At 43.5% G+C, this 17,207-nt stretch overlaps 1 protein-coding gene across 1 annotated transcript; it reads left to right on the top strand.

Annotated features, from left to right (window-relative positions):
- Positions 1 to 14,782: 14,782 nt before the first annotated feature.
- LOC128664604 (uncharacterized) lies at positions 14,783 to 15,352 on the top strand. Its single transcript, XM_053719421.1, has one exon. The coding sequence runs from the start codon at positions 14,783 to 14,785 to the stop codon at positions 15,350 to 15,352; it is 570 nt and encodes a 189-aa protein (XP_053575396.1).
- The last annotated feature ends 1,855 nt before the right edge of the window (positions 15,353 to 17,207 follow it).

Below are 17,207 nucleotides of genomic sequence, written 5' to 3'. Positions count from 1 at the left end.
TAAATATTAATTAAATAAATCTAAATAAATTAACTCTTATTAACTAAATGAATCCTATTTAAAACTAAATACTTACCTTTAAAATAAACCCTAATATAGCTACAATATAAATAAGAATTATATTGTAGCTATCTTAGGATTTATATTTATTTGACAGGTAACTTTCAATTTATTTTAACCATGTACAATAACTATTAAATAGTTATTAACTATTTAATAGCTTACCTAGCTAAAATAAAGAGAAATGTACCTGTGAAATAAATCCTAACCTAAGTTACAATTACACCTAACACTACACTATACTTTAATAAATTATTCCTATTTAAAAATAAATACTTACCTGTAAAATAAACCCTAAGATAGCTACAATATAATTAATAATTATATTATAGCTATCTTAGGATTTATATTTATTTTACAGGTAACTTTGTATTTATTTTAGCTAGTTAGAATAGTTATTAAATAGTTATTAACTATTTAATAACTACCTAGCTAAAAGAAATACAAAATTACCTGTAAAATAAATCCTAACCTAAGTTACAATTAAACCTAATACTACACTATCATTAAATTAACTAAATAAACTACCTACAAATAACTACAATTAAATACAATTACATAAACTAACTAAAGTACAAAAAAAAAAAGCTAAGTTACAAAAAATAAAAAAATAAGTTACAAACATGTTAAAAATATTACAACAATTTTAAGCTACTTACACCTAATCTAAGCCCCCTAATAAAATAACAAACCCCCCCAAAATAAGAAAAATCCCTACCCTATTCTAAATTAAATAAATTTCAAAGCTCTTTTACCTTACCAGCCCTTAAAAGGGCCATTTGTGGGGGCATGCCCCAAAAAGTTCAGCTCTTTTGCCTGTAAAAGAAAAATACAACCCCCCCCCAACATTAAAACCCACCACCCACATACCCCTAATCTAACCCAAACCCCCCTTACAAAAACCTAACACTAATCCCCTGAAGATCATCCTACCTTGAGTCGTCTTCACTCAGCCGAGCCACCGATGGAATTGAAGAGGACATCCGGAGCGGAAGAAGTTAATCCTCCAAGCGGCGCTGAAGAAATCTTCCATCCAATGAAGTCATCATCCAAGATTCAAGTTCAATCCGATTGGCTGATCCAATCAGCCAATCAGATTGAGCTCGCATTCTATTGGCTGATCGGAACAGCCAATAGAATGCGAGCTCAATCTGATTGGCTGATTCCATCAGCCAATCAGATTTTCCTACCTTAATTCCGATTGGCTGATAGAATCCTATCAGCCAATCGGAATTGAGGGGACGCCATCTTGCATGACGTCCCTTAAAGGAGCCGTCATTCGTCGTAGTCCGTCGGTGAAGAAGGTGGTTCCGCGTCGGCGGAAGGAAGATTCAAGACCCGGCTTGGAAGATGACTTCGCCCGGATAGAAGACATCTTCAGCGCCTCTTGGAAGATGACATCGGCCGGATCAAAGACTTCTTCAGCGCCGCCTGGATGATGACTTCATCGGATGGAAGATTTCTTCAGCGCCGCTTGGAGGATTAACTTCTTCCGCTCCGGATGTCCTCTTCAGTTCCATCGGTGGCTCGGCTGAGTGAAGACGACTCAAGGTAGGATGATCTTCAGGGGATTAGTGTTAGGTTTTTGTAAGGGGGGTTTGGGTTAGATTAGGCGTATGTGGGTGGTGGGTTTTAATGTTGGGGGGGGTTGTATTTTTCTTTTACAGGCAAAAGAGCTGAACTTTGGGGCATGCCCCCACAAATGGCCCTTTTAAGGGCTGGTAAGGTAAAAGAGCTTTGAAATTTATTTAATTTAGAATAGGGTAGGGATTTTTCTTATTTTGGGGGGTTTGTTATTTTATTAGGGGGCTTAGATTAGGTGTAAGTAGCTTAAAATTGTTGTAATATTTTTAACATGTTTGTAACTTATTTTGTTATTTTTTGTAACTTAGCTTTTTTTATTTTTTGTACTTTAGTTAGTTTATGTAATTGTATTTAATTGTAGTTATTTGTAGGTAGTTTATTTAGTTAATTTAATGATAGTGTAGTATTAGGTTTAATTGTAACTTAGGTTAGGATTTATTTTACAGGTAATTTTGTATTTCTTTTAGCTAGGTAGTTATTAAATAGTTAATAACTATTTAATAACTATTCTAACTAGCTAAAATAAATACAAAGTTACCTGTAAAATAAATATAAATCCTAAGATAGCTATAATATAATTATTAATTATATTGTAGCTATCTTAGGGTTTATTTTACAGGTAAGTATTTATTTTTAAATAGGAATAATTTATTAAAGTATAGTGTAGTGTTAGGTGTAATTGTAACTTAGGTTAGGATTTATTTCACAGGTACATTTCTCTTTATTTTAGCTAGGTAAGCTATTAAATAGTTAATAACATTTAATAGTTATTGTACATGGTTAAAATAAATTGAAAGTTACCTGTCAAATAAATATAAATCCTAAGTTAGCTAGAATATAATTATTATTTATATTGTAGCTATATTAGGGTTTATTTTAAAGGTAAGTATTTAGTTTTAAATAGGATTCATTTAGTTAATAAGAGTTAATTTATTTAGATTTATTTAATTAATATTTAAGTTAGGGGGCGTTAGGGTTAGACTTAGGTTTAGGGGTTAATAATTTTATTACAGTGGCGGCGGCGTAGTGGGGGGCAGGATAGGGGTTAATAAATTTATTATAGGTGGCGACGGTGTAGGGGGGGCAGGATAGGGGTTAATAGGTTTAATATAGGTTGCGGCGGGTTCATGGAGCGGCGGTTTAGGGGTTAAACTATTTATTTAGTTGCGGAGAGGTGCGGGATCAGCAGGATAGGGGTTAATAATTTTATAATAGAGGGCGACGGTGTAGGGGGGGCAGGATAGGGGTTACTAGGTATACTGTAGGTGGCAGCGGTGTCCGGGAGCGGCGGTTTAGGGGTTAATACATTTATAAGAGTTGCGGCAGGGTCTAGGAGCGGCGGTTTAGGGGTTAGTAACTTTATTTAGTTGCGGGGGGCTCCGGGGGCGCCGGTATAGGGGGTAGAACAGTGCAGTTTAGTGTGAGTGCTTAGTGACAGGCTAGCAATAAAGCTGGGAAAAAGCCGAAGGGCAGCGAGATCGGATGAGTGATAACTGTCACAGTCCGCTGCTCATCGCCCCGCGGCTTTTTGACAGCTTTATTTGATAACTTAAGCGAACGTATTCAAGGTCCGCGGCGGCGAAGGTAGGCGAGCTTAGGCGGGCGTATTGGGCCGGCGAAGCCAGAAAAGTAGACGGCTTGATAACTACCCCCCTATGCCTTCCAAATTTTGTGATAAATCTTCTGTGTCACAGGCTTTGTTACCTGAGAAACCTCTATGTCCCAAAACTAGGCATTCAATCTCCATGCCGTTAAACCTAAAGATTTGAGATCCTGATGATTTATGTAGGCTACCGCTGCAATATAGTCTGACTGGAAATGTATAAGCATTTCCTCCTTGAAAAGGGGCCAGGACTGAAAAGCCCAAAGAATCGCTTGAAGTTCCATAATGTTTATTGGTAACAAGACTCCTTGTGCTCTTCTAAAATCCCAGACCGCCCCCATAGTCATCTGTCAGCCCAATAGCCCATGACTGACAAAGGAAGGATGCCCCAAAGGTCAAATAAAGACTTTGTGTCCACCAAGAGAGAGATTGTCTGATGGAGACATCCAAAACAATCTTTTCCAAGTGTAGATAATTCTTTGACCACTGAGGTAGCATAGACAATTTAATGGGTCTCAAGTAAGGACAGGCAAAAGGAACTGCCTCTAAAGCAGCAACCATAAGACCCACCCCCTCCATGCGCTGAGCTACTGATGGAAATTGAGCACTTTGCAGGGAGCGATACGCCCTCTCTGAATCTTTATTTTGCAAGGTTACTTCAGGAACAGATGCATAAGGACTGAGCCTATTATGACTCCTAAAGATTCTACCCTTATAGCAGGATATAATGAGCATTTGGGTACATTGATTCTCCAACCATGGTCTTGAAGGAAGGCAGAAGCTTGTGAATATGAGCAATAGCTAGTGACAGGAATGGTCTTGCACTAGTATACCATCCAGATAAGGTGCAACTGAAATACCCTGAATTCTGATCACCGCCAAGATTGTACCCAGCACCGTTGGGAAGATGTGTGGAGCCGTAGCCAGACTAAACAGGAGAGAGACAAACTGGCAGTGTTTGTCCTGATATGCAAACCTCAGGAACTGAAATTGATCCCTGTGTATAGGGATTCACAGATATGCATCCTTGAGGTCTATAGTAGCCATAAAATGCCCCTTTTAGATTAAGGTTCAAATTTCGGTGGATTGTTCCAATTATAAAAGTGGGAACCCTGACAAACATGTTTAGGGCTGTTAAATCTAGGGCAGGACTGTTAGTCCCTTTGGACAATGAACAGATTGCAGTAAAACCCTTGACCCTGAGGCGACACTAGCACTGGTATTAATTATTCCCATATCCTCCAAATCCTTTAATAAAGGCTGCCGCCTCTGAAGGATTTTTGGCAACATGAGAAAGGACCGCTGGTCAATGAGGAGGACTCTGTTTTAAAGAGAACATAACTCTACATCTCTTGAAGGATAAAAAAAATCATCAGTCCGGACATCCAAACTTTTTTTTCCTAATGAATCCTAAAATATATAAACTTATACATAAATGTATAAATCTGTACATGACATAAGCTTCAGTATGTAGTATACATGCATATACTTAAGCATACACACACATTTAGCCTGTCATGTGGCCTTACTGGATAGAGAAGCATCACATATAGACCAACAGGTACACAGTAAATCATTGTCCAGAATAAGCAGAAACTGTGTATACTTATAAAGTGAATACACAATGTACATTGTTAATGAAAATGATCAATGTTCAGTATCTGCATGATAAACAAATGTGCATACATATAAATTACCTATACAATAGGTATAAAAGAGATAGCAATATATCTTATCTCTAAATGATCTACACTGCTTTTTTTAAAAAAAATATTATTAAAGGGATGTATACACCAATTTTCATTTAACTGCATGTAATAGACACTACTATAAAGAATAATATGCACAGATATTGATCTAAAAATCCAGTATAAAACCGTTTAAAAAACGTACTTAGAAGCTCCCAGTTAAAAAGGTTAGCTGAAACACCCGCTGCAAGTGGTTCTATAGCCAAAAAAGCAGAAACTCCCTCTTCCTCTGCATATGAAAAGATTATTTACACAAACAGGAGCAAGCTGGAGTAGGTATACATCAGTATTCTCCTAAAACTTTGGGGCTTGGTTAGGAGTCTGAAAATCAGCGCAATGTTAATTAAAAATAAGCAAAACTACATTTGTAAAAAAAAAAAAAAAAAAGCTTTATAGGCTATATACTGTAAATGGATCATCTACAAAACATTTATGCAAAAAAAAATCTTGTGTATAACGTCTCTTTAAGGACAAAAAAATCAGAAATACAGATATACATTTACAGTACACATTACAGACATTTTCTTCATATATGTTATGCAAAATTAGATATACAATATATAAGTCCCCATTTTTCCCTTACAAATGGCTAGATTACAAGTGGATCGATATCGTTAGCGCGAGAAGCGTAAACACAATCGCGAGGTTGCGGTATTCTTTACTCTCAAATCCATATTACTGTCACGCCGCGCCGTTGCTAGGGGCGCGGCGTCTCCCTCTTGCTTGTTGCCTAGGGCTGTGTCGGCTCTGGATGCGTGCAGCGATGACGTCAGCTCCTGATGCTGGCCGGTCCTGTGGTGCCAATCCTCTGCTTATTTAAATGGGCAGCAAGCGATCTGTCACTGCCCAAGTATAGGTGCTACTTTGTGTATTCCTGGGAGTGATAGATCGTTTGCTGGACCGTGATATATTGTTGCTGAACCCTGCCTGTCTTACTACGCTACTTGGTTAACCCCTGCATTACTGACTGATATATAGTTGCTGAACCCTGTCTGTCTCACTACGCTACCTGGTTAACCCCTGCATTTCTGACTGATTTTATTGTTGCTGAACCCTGCCTGTCTCACTACGCTACCTGGTTAACCCCTGAATTGCTGGACTGATTTATTGTTGCCAAACCCTGCCTGCCTGACCATTCTAGTGGCTTGTCCTTGGACTGTTTTACTGTTGCCGAATCCTGCCTGCCTGACCATTCTAGTGGTTTGTCCTTGGACTGTTTTACTGTTGCCGAATCCTGCCTGCCTGACCATTCTCGTAATTTGCCTTGTGCTGTCCTGCCTGTGGTGAGTGCCGCTCTCCTCATTTGTCTAATATTCTCTGCTCTGGGATATTCCCTATCTTTCCGGCTCAACGCCGGGATAACAAGACTACTGGCCGAGTTTGGTCTGATAGAGGAGTATCCCACGAGCATTACATTATACTTGGGCCATGGAGCCAGATGAGGTGGCACGAGCTATCTCCAAGGACAGATGTTGGGAACCCATACTACACAATTGCAGAATTTGGATTCCAAGCTGGAGACTATTACTGCTCAACTCTCCTTACTAGTAACATCGAGGAATACTGCTCCTGTTTCACTGCCAGTCCCTACTCCTAGTACTGTGGTTTCTCCCTCTGCTTCTGGAAGCATACCCCGGATACTTTCGCCTGACAAGTATGATGGTACTACGGATTGCAGGGGTTTTCTCAACCAATGCAGGCTGCACTTCCGTAATGATCCCCACACCTTTCAGTCTCACCAGTCAAGGGTCACCTTTATCATTTCCTTGCTGAAAGACAAGGCCCTAGCCTGGGTCTCTCCTCTTCTGGAACAGAATGCTCCACTCCTGCATGATGCTGATAATTTAATTTCTGCTTTATCTTCTGTGTTTAGCACTTCTGGCCGTACCTCTGCTGTGGAGTATTCGCTTCTGGATCTCCGCCAGGGCAACAAAACTGTGGCACAGTTTGCCATTGAGTTTCGCCGCTTGGCACTTGAAACCACTTGGGATGGCAGTGCTCTCAAGGCAGCCTTTAGGAGGGGTCTGCATGAACGCATCAAAGATGAACTCACCTATCATGATATTCCTTCTTCTTTGGATGACTTTATAGCGCTTTGTATCAGCCTGGACTCTCGCTTTCAGGAGAGACAAGCCGAGAGAGACAGAACAAGGAGGGTCCTCCCTTCCCATCCCCCTGTTCGTCCGGTTTCGGCTGCATCCTCTACCCCTTCAGCAGCTTCAGTTACCTCAGTGGAGGAACCCATGGATCTCTCCTCCTTCAAACCTTCAGAGTCTGAAAGACAGAGAAGATGGAGACTGAGACTATGCTTTTATTGTGGCTCTAACTCCCACCAACTAAAGGACTGTGATATTCGGCCGGGAAAAGCCAATGCTTAGAGGATAACATAGGGGTACCTCTAAGCATGATTTCTACCAAATCCCCTCACTCCTCTTGGATCCTGGTACCTGTTACCCTTACCTTCCTTCAGAATACTGTCCACACTCAGGCCTTCATTGATTCAGGGGCAGCTGGAAACTTCCTGGATCACCATTTTATGATTCAAGCTGGTCTACCTCTTCTACGGAAAATACATTGTCTCAAGATAACTACTCTGGATGGCACCCCCCTTGATTCAGGCTTGATCCATTTTGAGTCAGCACCCCTGACCGTAGGTGTTCTTCATACCGAACAGCTCCAGTTCAAGGTCATTCATTCCCCAGCTCAGCCTGTCATCCTTGGTCTTCCTTAGCTTTGCTTACATAATCCAAAGTTTGACTGGGCTGAAGGACAACTGGCTTCTTGGGGTGCCTCCTGTTTCCACTCCTGCCTTGCTAAAGTCACTCCTCTGCTCCGCATTCCCATAGCCATCATCCAGACTCCTTCCATCCTTCCTTTGGTTTATGCAGACTTTGCATATGTGTTTGAGAAAAAAGCAGCCGACGTGCTGCTACCCCACCTTCCCTATGACTGCAAGATCGACCTCCTTCCCGGAGCCCCACTTCCTAAAGGCAGGACGTATCCGCTCTCCAATGCTGAAACCAAATCCATGGAGGAGTACATCCAAGAGAACCTAGCTAAAGGTTTAATTCGCCCTTCTTCCTCTCCTGCTGGGGCTGGCTTATTTTTTGTCAGTAAGACGGATGGTGGGCTCAGACCCTGCATTGACTACAGGGCCTTGAACAACATAACTATCAAGAATCGCTATTCCCTTGATCACTGAACTGTATAACTTACTCCAGGATGCTCGCTTTTTCACTAAATTGGACTTACGTGGGGCATACAATTTGATTCGCATCTCTCCAGGCCATGAATGGAAGACCGCCTTTAACACAAGATCGGGGCATTACGAATACCTTTGGGCTGTGTAATGCCCCTGCAGTCTTCCAGGAATTTGTAAACGACGTCTTCCGTGACCTCCTCAACCGCACTGTCATAGTTTATCTGGATGATATCCTTGTTTTCTCTTCCACTTTAGCGGAGCATCACAGGCACGTGAGACAGGTGCTTCTTCATCTCAGAGATAATTTATTGGTAGCCAAGCTAGAAAAATGTGAGTTTGATCAAGTCCAGATCCAATTCCTTGGATATGTCATCTCGTAGAAGGGTTTTGCCATGGATCCTGCTAAACTCACCGCTGTACTAGAATGGCCTTAACCTACCTCTTTAAAGGAATTGCAGAGGTTCTTGGGGTTCTCCAATTATTACCGCAAGTTTATAAAGAACTTTTCTCAAACAGTAGCTCCTCTCACTGAATTGACAAAACGGAACAAAGACTGTAAACATTGGCCTCCTGAGGCCATAAATGCCTTTTCTTGTCTGAAAAAGGCTTTTTGTTCATCTCCTGTGCTCCACCATCCTGATCCTGACCTACAGTTCACTTTAGAGGTTGATGCCTCCGAGATAGGGGCTGGAGCAGTTCTTACCCAAAGGGACCCTTTTACTTCCAAGTCACACCCTGTAGCCTTTTTCTCTAAATGTTTTACTCCTGCTGAGAGGAACTACGATGTGGGTAATCATGAACTCTTAGCCATTTAGATGGCCTTGACTGAATGGCATTACTGGTTAGAGGGTACCGCCAGTCCTATTCAGATCCTCACCGACCACAAGAATCTGACTTACCTAGAAACTGCTCATCTACTCAATCCTCGACAGGCCAGGTGGGCCTTGTTCTTTTCCCGTTTTTGCTTTGTGGTCTCTTATCTTCCTGGGACCAAGAACAAGAAGGCAGACGCCCTTTCCCGTCAGTTCCCTCACTCAAGTGATTCTTCTGAAGCTCCAATTGAACACATCATTCCCCCCTCCTGTGTCATTGCTCAACTCAATACCACCCTTCTGCAAAGATTGCAATGTGCTCGGTCTAGTAAACCTCCTGGTGCCCCCATGGCCTCTGATATCCTCTTTGTACCTCGGAACTTACGTATCCCTGTGCTAGCATGGGCTCATGATAGCAAACTCTCAGGACATTCTGGTTCGACTAGGACCTTCAGGCGTCTTTGCCAACATGTTTGGTGGCCTACTATGAAGTCTGACGCTCAGGACTACGTGATAGCCTGCACAGTTTGTGCTGCCAACAAGACTACCCGATCCTTGCCTCCTGACTTGTTCCAACCATTGTCCATTCCCAAATGACCCTGGACACACATAACAATGGACTTCACTGTGGACCTTCCCTCTTCCGACCAACATACTGTTATCTGGGTTGTGTTGGATGGCTTTTCCAGACTGGCTCACTTCGTACCCCTAACCAAACTGCCTTCTGCTTAGGAATTACTGTCCCTTTTTCTCTTGCATGTGGTGCGACTTCATGTGAATATTGTTTCCAACAGGGGTCCACAGTTCATCTCTGCCTTCTGGAGAGCCTTTTGTAAGTTGATTGGAACCACTGTTTCCCTGTCGTCTGGCTACCATCCTCAGACCAATGGACTAACTGAGAGAGCAAACCAGGATCTTGAAGCCTACCTTAGAGCCGTTGTCAACACTCGCCACAACAACTGGTCTGAATTGCTACCCCTAGCTGAACTGGCAAGAAACACTCATTGGCACTCTTCTCTTCGATGCTCTCTGTTTCAAGCTGCAGCAGGGTATCAACCTCGTATCTTCCCTCTTTCAGCTCAGTCCACTGGGGTTCCTGCTGCAGACCGACACGTCACTGAACTCACCACTCATTGGCAACGTATTCGCTCTCAGCTGCGTTCAGCTGTCTCTAGATATAAGAAGTTTTCTGATCGTCATAGGGCTTCTGTACGTGCCATTCCAGTGGGTGAACATGTTTGGATCTCCACTCTACATATTCGTCTACGTCAACCCTGTCACAAATTGGGGCCTAGGTTTATCGGTCCTTACAAGGTCCTGAAAAGACTGTCTCCTGTTGCCTACAAAGTGGCCTTGCCAAGAACCCTACACATACATCCTGTCTTCCACATCTCACTGCTCAAACCATACATCAAGAATAGATATACCCGGCTCCGAACTCCTCCTCCTCCGCTCTTGATCCGTGGTGACCCCGAATATGAAGTGGCTAAGATTCTGGACTCCAGGTACAGGCGCAGACAACTGCAGTATCTGATACATTGGAAGGGTTACTCTGTAGCAGATCGTTCCTGGGTTCCTGCCCGTGATGTGCATGCTCCATCTCTGGTCTCCAAATACCATGCTGCTCACCCTTTGAAGCCGACTCTGGTTCCCGGAGGGAACTCTTGAGGAGGGGGCTATGTCACGCCACACCATTGCTAGGGGCGCGGCGTCTTCCTCTTGCTAGTTGCCTAGGGCTGTGTCAGCTCTGGATGCGTGCGGCGCTGACGTCATCACTGCACGCTCCTGATGCCGGCCGGTCCTGTGGCGCCAATCCTCTGCTTATTTAAACGGGCAGCAAGCTATCTGTCACTGCCCAAGTATAGGTGCTACTTCGTGTACTCCTGGGAGTGATAGATCGTTTGCTGGACCATGATATATTGTTGCTGAACCCTGCCTGTCTCACTACGCTACCTGTTTAACCCTGCATTTCTGACTGATATATTGTTGCTGAACCCTGCCTGTCTCACTACTCTACCTGGTTAACCCCTGAATTGCTGGACTTATTTATTGCTGCCAAACCCTGCCTGCCTGACCATTCTAGTGGTTTGTCCTTGGACTGTTTTACTGTTGCCGAATCCTGCCTGCCTGACCATTCTAGTGGTTTGTCCTTGGACTGTTTTACTGTTGCCGAATCCTGCCTGCCTGACCATTCTCGTAATTTGCATTGTGCTGTCCTGCCTGTGGTGAGTGCCGCTCTCCTCATTTGTCTAATATTCTCTGCTCTGGGATATTCCCTATCTTTCCGGCTCGACGCCGGGATAACAAGACTACTGGCCGAGTTCGGTCTAATAGAGGAGTATCCCATGAGCATTACAATTACAAGTGGAGCGCTATCAAAATTACCTCACATCAGTTTGCACGCACTCGCTGTAATTTATGCTCCCCATATTTTCTATGGGGAGTTTAAAGCGCTAATTAGCTCTTGTATTACAAGTGGAAAGTAAATGCGATCATGCAAGCACAATCACATTTACCGATCAAACTTTTTACACGACTTTAAAGGTGTCGCTGGGACCCCCCGTGACTGTCATGGCGCTCTTGCGGGTGTGCACGAGTTAGCGCGGGGCGAGTGTACTTTGATTACACCTTTGTGTTCTTTGCCTCCCATAGGTGCTCAGGGGATTGCTGCACCTGCGTTACCTGAGCAACGGTGGCGTTCCTGGTCCTTGCAGGGTTTAAAGCCAGGACAGTCCTCTCACTCATTGCTAAGTTATTCTGCTGGCTGGTTCAGAGAGACTAAGCGCTTCTTATCCTGTTCCCTTTTCCTGCTTCCTCATCCCTGTTTTTGGACTCCCTGGCTTTTGACCTTTGGCTTGCCCTTTTGACGTTGCTTCTTTGCTGCCTACCCTGACCACAGATTTTACTGATTTCTGCTGCACCCCTTGCCTGTTGTTTAGCCTTAGACTTTGTCTGTTTTATGTGTTCTCTGCCACTGGGTTTCACTCCTGCTATTGGGAAGGTCCTCTTCCCCTGATATAATAAATCAGCCTACCATGGAACCCATGAGAACACCGGACCCGCTGCCTGCGCTTACCCATTAGCTAACCAATATGACGCAAGCCATTAAGGAGCTGCAAGCAAGCCAGGAAATCCTGTTGCAGAGAGAGAGACAAGGAGCAGTGATCAGCTGAAGCAGCGGCTTTACCTCCCTCTTCTCCTGATCAACCATCTCCTCTGTATGAGGCCTCTGTACCTAAGCCTACTGTTGCTCTACCTGAGAAGTTCACAGGTAAATGCTCTCACTATTGTGCCTTTTTCACCTCCTGTGAGCTGCTGTTTTTGCTCAAGATTTCGCAATTACACTACAGACTTCGTCAAGGTGTGCACTGCCATCTCCCTGCTGTCCGGCCATCCACAGACCTGGACTCATCAGTTGCTATATACCAGAAGTCCTATCCTGGAGACCTGGAAGTCCTTAATAATAGCAATGAACACCCTCTACGATGACCCACTACATTCTGCCAAAGCACAGAACACCCTCCGGTCCCTGAGACAAGGAAAAAGACCAGTAGAGGAATACATAATGGCATTCCGAGAAGTCACTCCTGATACTGCCCTCAATGACGTGGCCCTCATAGACCAGTTCCACCTCGGATTGAATGATCACCTGAAGGATGAGCTATTGCGGAATGGAGTTCCTGCCACCCTGGAGGGGTTGATACTCTTGGTCACACAATTGGATCATCGTTTCCACGAAAGATGACAAGAAAAACAAGGCTACCACTGCCTCAACTCTTTGACTTCTTCCTTCCTCCTGCTACCATTACATCCTTCTCAGCTGGGGCTGTGGACAAAGGAGAACCAATGCATATAGGCCTGGTCCATGGACCACTGTCAGCTATGGAGAGCTCTAAAAGACGTACACTCCAGCTCTGCCTCTACTGTGCCAAGCCTGGCCATGTCCTAAAAGACTGTCCTGCAAGACCTCAGACCCGTATGTCACCACCTCAGACTATCTGTCTCAGCCTTCCAGTGTATAACGCCTTGCCATATATGTCGTCCTACAGCTGGGAAATGAATCCCATTGAGCTAACCACCATCATAGATTCCAGGGCCAGTAGCTGTTTCCTCGATGCTACCCCTGCCTCCCATCTCTGTGCCTACCCATACCAAAACACACCCTTCTCTGTTGCATATGGTGGATGGCAGCACTCTGAAGACAAGTCCTGTCACCTTGTTACTCAGCATAAGGGAGAGACACCAAGAACGCAACATATGGGACATCGTCCCCTCTCCTCTGTTTCCAGCTATCTTAGGAATCACCTGGCTAAAGAAACACAACCCGTCAGTGGACTGGGTGAACTGCAAACTGACTTTCTCCACGTCTCTTTGTACCACCTCCTGTCTACGTCCTTTCTCTGCAGCCCCTGCTCATATTGCTGCCACCGTGGGATCTGCCCTGCCATCAAAGTACAAGGCTTACGCGGATGTCTTCAAGAAAAAGGGGGCTGATAAGCTGACACCTCACAGGCCGTACGACTGCCCCATTGACTTGCTGCCTGGAGCACCCTTGCCCTATGGATGTCTCTACTCCCTACTGCCGGCATATTCTTTGTGGGGAAGAAAGACGGCAGTCTCAGACCCTGCATGGATTACAGGGCTCTTAACGCCATTACGGTGAAGAACAGCTATCCATTGCCTCTTATTTCCGAATTGCTTGACAGGATTAAAGATGCACAGATTTTCACCAAGATCGACCTCAGGGGTGCCTACAATCTCGTCAGAGTGAAGGAAGGGCATGATTAGAAGACTGTGAAATACAAAAGGAACAAGAGCGCACAGCCCAATCTAAGAGTAAAAGTCTTTACTAAAAGATAAAAGCGCATAAACAATAATAAACGTACAGGATAAAAACAATTAGATGCAGTGTGTGATTATATCACCGTAATGAGACTCCCCCACAGTTAAGGTGTATGCAGAGCTGCCGGAAACACTGGGATCTTTAGTCAGTCAGTTCGCTGTTCCTCAAGCCAAATGCATGAAATCCATTCGTGTTGCAGCCGGTCAGCTGTTCTGAAAGTCTTAACGGGGGTGAGTACAGATGCCTCAACGCGTTTCCTCTGGTCTCCACCAGACTTTTTCAAGAGGTTAGTTTGACTCTTAGATTGGGCTGTGCGCTCTTGTTCCTTTTGTATTTCACAGTTTTCCTACATAAAGGTGTCACCGGAGACCCTTTTTCACACGGAGCAGCACTTCTATCAATACACCGCAGCAGCGAAGGCTCTTCAGTCTATCCCACTGAGATCGCGGGTACAGCGTCAAATGGGCACATCAGCTCGGTTTCTATCATCTTTTGAATTACCGCTCCTACTTGGGACCTTTTCAAACATACTAAGGTCAGGTACTATCACACATTGGGAGCGTGTTGTCTTTGTGCTTTGTTACACAGTGCACAGATCACTGTGGACTCCATATCTCAGCTGAACATTGAAACAAATCGAATTACCACGCTCAGAGTTATACTAATACTAACATTGTTTGCTTTTTTGCTTACTGCATATTGCATTGCACTTTTTATATGTGTGTATATATATACTCATTTAACTATTCTGGCATATTTTTCAGAATTTACATATTTAAGTAAGTGTGCCAGTCACTTAGGAAGCGCTTATGTTTTTTAAACTTCATGATTAGAAGACTGCCTTCCGTTCCTACTAAGGCCATTTTGAATACACCGTCATGCTCTTTGGGCTCTGGAACTCCCCAGCAACATTCCAGTACTTCATTAATGATGTCTTCAGAGATCTTCTGGATACCCTTCTTGTGGTATATCTGGATGACATCCTCATCTTCTCTTTTTCATTGGCCGCACACGAAACATGTAAAGATCATTCTTGCCAATCTGAGACGGCACCATTTATACAGAAAACTTAAGGAATGCACCTTTGAAGTGGACACCATTGAATTCTTGGGGAAAATTCTATCACCAGGGCTCATAAAGATGGACCCAGAGAAAATACAGACCTTTATCGACTGGCCTGTGCCCAAGAGCAAATGTATGGTGCACCAATTCATGGGCTTCGCTAACTTCTACAGAAGGTTAATCTGTGGGTTCTCCTCCATATGTATTCCTATCACAGCCCTGACCAAAACAGGCTCCTCTTTCACCTGGACTCCGGCTGCACAACATGCTTTTGACCACCTGAAGGAACTATTCACGCAAGCTCCAGTCCTCATACAACCAGACGTAGCAAATGCCTTTTATCTGGAGAGACACCTCCGAATCAGCACTTGGAGCTATCCTTTTGCAGAAAACAGGAGAGAAAGACCTGCTCCATCCAGTAGCCAACTAGCTGACTAGCGCCAAACACAACTACGATGTAGGCGAGTGTGATATCTCTTTAAGTCTGACCCCACCTTCTTACATCAGAACACTATTTCAGGCAACACCTAACACCTATCATTGCCTGATTATTAAAGTTTGTGCCACTGCTGTGGATCTCTGAACTTATCCTCAAGCCTCATATCTTTGCCAGAATCTCCTATGAACTTGTGCTCTAATTTTGGTTCTATTTTCTATTTTAACTTATTTTTGATTATACCTGCAATTCCTTAATATTGCCATTGTCCGCAACCAATCTCCAAGTTTCCACCTGTTAAATCTCTTTCCTTTACCAGAACCTAACCTGTTACCAGAACCTCTCACAGTTCACTGAACTGCTCCGCGGGATTACAACCTTTCCGAAGTCATTCTCCACGTACCTCGCTGCTGACTCTCCACGCTCACCAAATACTTTTCATCTGGAACTGATCATCGTATTACCAGTATCATTTTGTTGCCTTCTGAACTGCAAGTATTATAACATCAATACCTCTACTAAGTTGCTATTGTATATTCCACAGACTGTATTCAACACTAACCTTCTCTGTGAATCTGATACATGAACGCTGAGCCTACTTCCCACTCTCTTTAATCGTCAACTTGGCCTATCTGAATTTAAAGTGCTAACTACTTTGCAGTCGCTAACAGTTATACGGAAGCATTATATTTTCCATCTGATGTTAAACTATATCCATGTTCACTACTATAAGTTTACATTGGAAAATATAGTTAAAGCATTTTGGTCATATTTACAAATTACTACTATAAATCTGCTATAAAGATATTTATCCAGATTTATTACCATTTTATCTGGCATTATCTATTACAGCAACAAAACTTATTTAACAGCCAAATATAATTCAGTGAAGCCTAACATAATCAGACCAATATAATTCTGATTCTGAGTGAAATGGATCCAAACGAATCCAAAGTACAAGCTGAGAACTCAGTATTAAAGGGTATGTTAAAAGATGTAATGATTCACAAGCAAACAGAAGCACCTGAGCCACACAGAAACCTACCTACCCCTTTTTCTGGTAAACAAACAGAATTCAGGGATTTAAAAAATGCTTGCAATCTTCTCTTTAGCATGAAACCACGTACTTATTGCACAGAAAAATTTTTAAGTTTGCACCACTATCTCTTTCGTTATTGGGGGAACCCAGAGCCTGAGCTAATAGATTTTATGGGGCCTATCTATCAAGCTACGAAAGGAGCTTGACGGCCCATGTTGCTGGCGAGTCTTCAGACTCGCCAGAAACAGCAGTTATGAAGCAGCGGTCACAAAGACCGCTGCTCCATAACCCTGTCCGCCTGCTCAGAGCAGGCGGACAGGAATCGCCAGAAATCAACCCGATCGAGTACGATCGGTTGATTGACACCCCTGCTGGCGGCCGATTGGCCGCGAGTCAGAAGGGGGCGGCGTTGCACCAGCAGCTCTTGTGAGCTGCTGGTGCAATGCTGAATACGGAGAGCGTATTGCTCTCCACATTCAGCGAGGTCTTGCGGACCTGATCCGCAGTGTCGGATCAGGTCCGCAAGACCTTTCTTAAATAGGGGCCTATATGTCTAGTGATTCTATTTGGGAATCTTTAGAGAATTTTTTCTCTGCAATGTCTAGTTTATATGAGGATACAAATAAACAGATTAATGCTGAAACAAAACTGTGATCTTTAAAACAGAGAAAGAGAACAGTGGAACAGTATGTAACTGATTTCCAGATGTGGGCAAGTGACTCATTGTGTAATCAGATATCTTTAAGAAATGAGTTTCGTCTTGGACTCTCAGAAACCTTAGAAGATGAGATTTCACGTTTAGAGATGCCAGAGACACT

Source organism: Bombina bombina, chromosome 6, assembly GCF_027579735.1.
Source record: "Bombina bombina isolate aBomBom1 chromosome 6, aBomBom1.pri, whole genome shotgun sequence".
Lineage (NCBI taxonomy): Eukaryota > Metazoa > Chordata > Amphibia > Anura > Bombinatoridae > Bombina > Bombina bombina.
This window is presented reverse-complemented; position numbering and strand designations above follow the sequence as displayed.